General features: G+C 44.9%; 1 protein-coding gene across 1 annotated transcript in view; it reads left to right on the top strand.

Moving 5' to 3' along the window:
- Positions 1-368: 368 nt before the first annotated feature.
- Dna2 (DNA replication helicase/nuclease 2) overlaps positions 369-7,783 on the top strand; it is a 32,694-nt gene continuing 25,279 nt past the window's right edge. Inside the window, 3 exon segments of the mRNA XM_032889257.1 lie at positions 369-2,421; positions 4,656-4,838; positions 5,845-6,028. Of these exon segments, the coding sequence (XP_032745148.1) occupies positions 2,345-2,421; positions 4,656-4,838; positions 5,845-6,028 (444 nt within the window). The 5' untranslated portion in view covers positions 369-2,344.

Below are 7,783 nucleotides of genomic sequence, written 5' to 3'. Positions count from 1 at the left end.
ATGGCCCACACCCCCAGCCAACTAACCCCGCTCATTATTTACCCCCTTCCACTCTGTCCTTTCTTTACTTCTTCTGGGGAGTAAACTCAGGGTCTCTCTTGCCTATCTTGCTAGATAAGTGCTCTACCTCTGAACTACATCTCCAGCCTTTTAGCCTTGGGTAATGTTATTAAAATCAGCCGATTTCGTTTTATTGTCGCAGAATGAGGACTGAATATTTAAGGTCTGTGAAACAGAGCCAGCAACAAAGTAGTGTCCTCATAATTCTGCTCCAGTTGATAAAAACAACACCTTTCCCTTCATTAGTTTGAAAAGCAGTCTGCCTGCCTTCCTTCCTTCCTTCTTTCCTTCCCTCCCTCCCTTCTTCCCTCTCTCTCTCTCTCTCTCTCTCTCTCTCTCTTCTTTCTTTCTTTCTTTCTTTCTTCTCTCTTTGGGGATTAAATCTAGGACCAGGCATGATGAGATCCCATCAGAAAACCAAGTGTACACTGAGGTACATCCCCAGCTGTCTTTCACTCTCAATAAAATTAGTGCTGAATTTTAAAGGAGATATTCAAGAAATGAAGAAATAGCAGGTCTTGTTCAAATGCTATAATCATGGACTTTGATTTTCATGAGTTTTTTAAAAGCCTGTGTTTCCCAAAGGCAGTGATAATAAAAACTAAATATCTTTGCTCTTAAAAGGAGAGTAACATTGTAGATGCTTGTCTTAAATAACTTGGTATGTACTAGAAAATTTAAATGGACCATAAATTTAGATGAAGCAATGTTTCCGAGGTATTATGTCAAGATATAAAGTTCTTCCATGTAATGTAAGTTTAGTGTGTCATAGTCCTAAGCGTAAATATAAAACACGTTGCGATTGTTACATTTTAAAGAGATTGTTTAGAATATAAAAATTCTAATCATTGTGTTTAGAACACTATTCTCTTTTGTTGTAAGCATGACACATGGAGTAGAAGCAGTAAACTGTCTTTAGAGGTAGTGATTTGTAGAATTGATGTGATTTTTAAGACATTAAAATTAAGCTGCAAATGTTATTTCTGCATTTTTTCATGTATGTAAAGATTTCTTGTCATAGCTTGAAAAATTGGATGAATCAGTTTCATTTTTATAATCTTTACTTTAAAAATAAAAATGTATCTTGTGATTTGTAAATGTACCAGGAGTGGGGATAAAGTCTGTTTATAATGTAAAGCTCTTTTGTATATTTTAATTTTTGGACCACACTGTAGCTAGTTATTCCATTTAATCTTAAGGTAATTTAAATCTATAAAATAAATATCTCAATTATATTATCAATAAAAGAGAACTGAAAATATTTTTTAAAATAAATTACATTCTATGTCTATTATAGAATCCATAAGATATTAAAAGTAGTTTTTAATCCTTGTTTGGATGGCTTGTTTTATTTATCAACTGTGGAACCTGAGATCCACCCGATGGTTACACGTGTTAGGTAAAGTGTTTCTTTTAAATGTTTGCATTATTGATAAGGGAAAATGTTAACTATAAAATAAAAGAATGGGAGGGCTGGGGAGGTGGTTCAGGTGATAGAGCTGTATGACCTACGTTCATATTCCTAGCACCCACATACTAGCCAGGTTTAGTCAGTCCCTGCCTCATAAAGTGAAGAGCCATAGAAGGCACTGACTGTTGAACCACTCACTGGTGTCCACACATGTACACATACAGGCAGACATCAGAATGGACGGATGTTAAAATTATGAAATGTTTCTTTTAAAAGAATTTTTCTTTAGACTTATCTTTCGTTTGGATGCTTTGGGTTTTCGTTTTTTTCCAGTCAGGGCTTCTTTGTAGACCAGGCTGGCCTTGAACTCGAGATATGCCTGCCCCTCCCTCCCGAGCACTGGGAACAAAGGCGTGTGCTAGCACCGGCCTCCTAGATTCACTTTTTCAAAGATTTATTTTGTGTGTGTGTGCCCGTGAGTATGTGTATGTACTAAGTGCATGAAGATGCCTTTGGAGGCATCAGATCCCTTGTACTGGGATTAACGGCAGTGGGAAGCAGCCAGGTACCTATTGGAAACAGCTTCATCCTCCGCCCTCCTCTGAAAAGCCGGAGAGGAGATTGTAGAGAGGTGCGTGCGGCGAACGTAAGCGTGACAGCTCCGCAGGTTCACTAAGGAATCGGGTCCTGGAGGCAAGACGGCGGGAAAGCGCCTCCGGTCCTGCGCTGTGCTTTCCCGGCGCGGAGAGCGCGGGAGCCTCTGGCGCGCGGGACTTCTGCGCATGCGCGGCGCGCTGGCTCGTCTCAGCGGCGTGAGTTGCGGGCGCTGTCGCCTTTCGCTGCTGCCTGCTCTTCAGGCGGGCTTCAGCAGGAATGGAGCCGCTGGACGATCTGGACCTGCTGCTGCTGGAAGAGGACAGCGGAGCGGAGGCCGTGCCGCGGATGGAGATGTGAGCTTGCGGGAGAGCGGCGGGCGCGAGGGGCGAGCGCGGGCGAACCCGTGTAGTCCTCCCAGGCGATCGCTGGGGGCGATCCTTCTGGGCCAGTGTTAACTGGGACCTGGGCGTGGTTGTGTAGCCTGCAGTTTTTTTCACATGATGGTTACTGTCTTTGATACCTTGGATTTGATTTTGTTTAATTTGCGTGTGCAGAGGTCCGGCTTGTGGCGGTAGGAGGAGCACCTGTGTCAGTTCTTTGCTTTCACGTGGGACCGCGGGGTTAAACTCCGGGCATAAAGCTTGCCAGAAATCTCCTTTAGTCAGACCAGTCTTATTTATTTATTTTTAAATTTATTTATGTGTATGTGTGCACGTGCCTAAGCTCCTGGAGCTCTTGTTACAAGCAGCGGTGAGCTGCCTGATGTGGTTGCTGGGAATTTATCTTAGAAGAGCTCCTGGAGGTGTCCCAGAATTTAATGCTAAGTAGGGTGTTGAGCGATAACATTTACAAAGCTATGGATCGTGCTGCCCCTCCCCCGAAGTGATTGGTAGGGGAAGGTGGAAGGCATTTATCCTTTTATTTATTGAGGCAAGGTCTCTCAATATTCTTGGCTGGCATGGAACTCATAGAGATCCTCTTGCCTCTGCCTCCATTGGATGTCTTTAATTGGAGAGGGTTGGTGTCTTGTTAGGATTATGGAAACCCACCCAGAAAGACGTAAGGAGAGAAGAGATATGGCTTACATACTAGTTTGCATAGTTTTATTATTGTGAAGTTGCCTTGATCACTGTTAAACACAAATGAGAAACTCCTGGGTTACTGAACAGAAATGAACCACCCCCTACCCCGGAATAAGGCACGGTTCTGAGGGCTCAGAAGTTGCTGTAAGTGACTCCAGTAGAAGTGATTGAGACCAGCCTTTGCATTAACAGAGACCTTTCCTGGGAAGCCAAGGGGGAGCTTGCTTTCTTGACAAGGACAGGGAGGCCAGGACTTCTTCCTGCATCTGTACTATGTTGGACTAGATTTGTTTGGTGGTGCTGGGGGAACCAACACCTGGTATACACCCGGTATACAGTAGGCCCAAGGCCTCTAATACTGTAAAGATTAGCCTTTCATGCTGCTCTCCCCAGCCTCCCCACCCCCTGTAGTTGGGGGAATCCAGCACAGCAAGTGCTATTATGCCACCGAACATTGTCATGCACCGTATATCAGCAATTTGGAAAAGCGATATGAATGTCTCCCTTACGTTGTACTTTGTAAAGGCTTTCGACCATGGTAGAAACCCTTTTCAGTATTTTCCAGGCTAGCCTCGAGTGGAGATGTGTAGCCAGCCCAGGGTGGCTTTGACCTTTTGATCTTAAACCTCCTTTTAACACTTCCCAGGTGTTTGTTTTGTTGCTGTTGTATTATGCAGGGTCTCATGGTGTAGACCAGGCTAATCTTGTGTGGTTAGGAGGCAGGAATGGGCCCTAAAGGCCCAAGAAACAGCCACATGGGCTGATTAATGTCCATTCCAGGTATTTGTGATGTTGGCCAAACTGGTGGGCATTCTCCTATTTGTAGACTGACCCTAACCCTAGTCCCGCACCCCCTCCCCAATTCTAACCATCTTTGCCTACCAGTTTAAAATACCGGTCAGAATGTATGTAACCATGTATCGAGGGCGAAGGCAGAAATGTATAAAAGTCCAATCTTGTGCTTTCGGGAACTCCCTAGTCTATGGTATTGATCCTCTAGAGATAGTCAACTTCCCTATTTAAAGCAGTTTGGGTGTCTCCTTCTTTGGTTTGATCCCTTGCAACACTTGAATTTTGGGGGTAGTTCCCCTGCCTCAACCCTGTGAGTCATGATGTGCAACTTCACTTATTGCTCATATGTGTTTTAAAAGGAGAAGAGTCACTTCTTGTTTGTTTTGACATGGTTCCTCATGTAGTCCAGGCTAGCCAAAACTCCCTGTGCACCTAAAGACAGCTTGGTTCTCTTGCCTCTGACCCATCACACTCAGACACCGAGTTTGTGCAGAGATGGGCATCAGATTGACTCCCAGGCTTTGAACATGCTTGGCAAGCACTCTACCAACTGAGCCCCAGCCCCAGTCTTTATAACAAGAATCTCACCCCATGTCTTTCTTTAGTTTAAGGTTTTCAAATCAAACAAGACTAGAAAACCAGAAGACTGAGTATAGTCAACTGGCTGCTTATCTCAAGGCTCTGACGGGATGGTTTTTATGTTTTCGATTTAGACTTCAGAAGAAGGCAGCCGCTTTCTTTGCTGAGACAGTTCTGAGCCAAGGAGTGGATAACCGATACCTGGTGCTAGCCGTTGAGACCAAGCTGAATGAAAGAGGAGCAGAGGAGAAGCACCTACTCATCACTGTGTCCCAGGACCGAGAGCAGGAAGTTCTGTGCATCCTGAGGAATGGCTGGTGATTTGCATTTGACTTAGAGCCATGATTTGGTGGTCCGGTGGTTTGCTGTTTTTGTTTGCTTTCTAATACCGTCTTTCACAGAGCCCAGGCTGTACCTGAACTGATTGTATCTTGCCTCCACTTCCTCGACTCCAAATGCTGAGATTACCTGATGTGATTTGGTAGAGTCAGGAGGACACTGCCTTACCCAAGACCTTGTGTGTGCCTAGGGTATCCCCTGAAAACCCATCTTGTGCAGATAAATTATTAAAAGGAGATAGAGATCGTTCAAAGGAAAAGGTGCCTGCAACCAAATCTGAAAACCAGAGTTTGATGCCTGGGACCCACATGGTAGAAGAACCAGATAGATCCCCCACCCCATACAGACACACAAAATAAATATGTTAAAAAAGAAAAAGAATAATTTTAAGGGGGGGTAAGATAAAAAGAAGTTTCAAGAAGTGGTTCAATGGTTAACAGCACTTTCTGTTCTGGTAGAGGTCCTGAGTTTGGTTCCTAGCACCCACAAAGTAGCTCACATTTTCCTGTAACTCTAGTCTTAGGGGATCTGAGACCCTCCTCTGGTCTTGGGCGCTGCACGCATTTACATGCATGTATACTTAAAATAATAATAATAAAAATTTTACATTGATGAGTTAATTTTAATTTTTATTTAAAAATTTATGTTATGTGAATGTTTTGTCTGCACATATATGTTCAAACACCATGTGTGTGCACAGTCTCCATAGAGGCCGGAAGAATATATTGGATCCCCTGGAACAGGAGTTACAGACAGTTGTGAGCAGCACTGTGGGTGCTGGGAATTGAGTCAGGGTCCTCTGCAGGGGCAAGTGGTACTCTTAGCCATAGAGCCGTCTCGATAGCAACCCCCCGCTTAAATGGAATTTAATACCCAGAGATTTAGAAATATTTATTCTTCAGATAAAGTCCTCGCTGCTTCTGGATGTGTTTAACTATGGGAACCTAGGTTATACGTTTCTGTTTCAACCTTGCCTGTTTTCAGGAGTTCGGTACCAGTTGAGCCAGGAGACATCGTTCACATCGAGGGAGACTGTGCATCTGAGCCGTGGATAGTAGACGATGACTTTGGCTATTTTATCCTGTCCCCGGACATGCTGATCTCTGGCACAAGCGTCGCCAGCAGTATTCGGTGTCTGAGAAGAGCTGTCCTGAGTGAGACTTTCAGGGTAAGTGACTTCCATCAGTGTTTCCCCCTGCTGTGCTGAGGGTGGGATCCAAGGCCTCGCCCCACGCTGAGCTACATCTTCAGCACCTCTGGAAGGTAGGCCTTCACACTAGTGTTCAGTCCTCACCTGCTACGCTTTACAGAGGGCACACAGGCTGAGAGCCACCAGCGGTGTGACCTGCCCTGAGTCATTGCAGTGTTGGGATGCAGACCATCTATTGGTCCTTTGAGTTTTACTTAGCTTGGTCTTAGTTAGGGTTTTGCTGCTGTGAAGAGACACTATGACCACGGCAACTCTTACAAAGGCAAACATTTAATGGGGCTAGCGTAGAGGTTCAGAGGCTCAGTCCATTATCATCATGGTGGGAGCATGGCAGCATCCAGGCAGACAGTGTTGCTGGAGGAGGAGTGGACAGTTCTCCATCTTGATCCGAAGGCAGCCAGGAAGAGACTGACTTCTGAACTTAGGATAGCTTGACCCTTGAAGCCCATGCACACAGTGACACACTTCAACAAGACCAAGCCTATTCCGGCAAGGCCACACCTCCTCATAGAGCCACTTCCCGTGGGCCAAGCATATACAAACCATCACAGGCATTTAATAGCTACTCATGAGGATGAGAGTGCATGCCTGTGTCTGGCTTGCTTTTTCTTTTTCCCTAAGATCAAGGGCAATTTTCTTAGAGTTTGAAAGGAAAACTCCACAGGAGGCAACCTCAGCAGCTGCCCAGAAAGAGGGAGAGAGAAAGCCACGGCACCTGACTTAAGCCAGCATGGAGGTCAGCTACAGGGTAGATCAGCAGCCCCAAGATGGGGTAAGGTGTTACAAAATGCATCATGAGAAAGAGGTAGAAAGAAGGAGACAAAAGTTGCAGTTTTGAGCTGGAGAGGTGGCTCAGAGGTTAAGAGCACTGTCTGCTCTTCCAGAGGTCCTGAGTTCAAAACCCACATGGTGGCTCCCAACCATCCATATTGAGATCCAATGCCCTCTTCTGGCCTGCAGGCATACATGCAGGCAGAAGGCTGTATGATGTATACATAATAAATAAATATTAAAAAAAAAAAGTTGCAGTTTTGTGAGTGAGTGTGTGTGTGTGTGTGTGTGAATTAATTCTTTGAGAATGTCATGTGATTACTTTGGTAATCTTTACACTGCTCCTCCCAGATCTATTTTAACCTCCCTTCAACTTTGTGTTCCTCTTTTTCTTCTTTTTTAAAATTTATTATTTTTATTTGCATTGGTGTTTTTCCTGCATGTATGTATGTCTGTGAGGGGATCAGATCATGGAGTTACATGTGAGCTGCCATGTGGGTGCTAGGATTTGAACCTGGGTCCTCTGGAAGAGCAGTCGGTGCCATTAACTGCTGAGCCATTTCTCCAGCCCGCATCCTCATTTTCTTTTAATAACCCACTAATTCCAGTTTGTGCTGTCCTGTCCTTACACCCCTTGGTACCAAACCATCGGTCAACTTATTGGGGCCCACACTGCTAAGGAAAACTGACTCATTCCCCTAGAAGCCATCAACTGTCAAAGACTCTGCTCGGGGAAGGGGCTCCTGAGCCCCATCCACCCTGGAAGTGGGGACAAAGAGAAGTCACTGAGCTGGACACTCCATGGGTAGACAGGGTTGGTTTGTTTGGTGCTTGTTTGTTTTGGTTTTGGTTTTTCGAGACAGGGTTTCACTCTCTTAAGTGCTGGAGTATAGCCGTGTACAACCACCATCACCCTGTACAAGGAAGATTTATTTGGGGGGT

This window comes from Rattus rattus, chromosome 18 (assembly GCF_011064425.1).
Source record: "Rattus rattus isolate New Zealand chromosome 18, Rrattus_CSIRO_v1, whole genome shotgun sequence".
NCBI classification, from domain to species: domain Eukaryota; kingdom Metazoa; phylum Chordata; class Mammalia; order Rodentia; family Muridae; genus Rattus; species Rattus rattus.
Note: the sequence above shows the minus strand (reverse complement) of the source record. Positions and strands in the feature narration are given on the sequence as shown.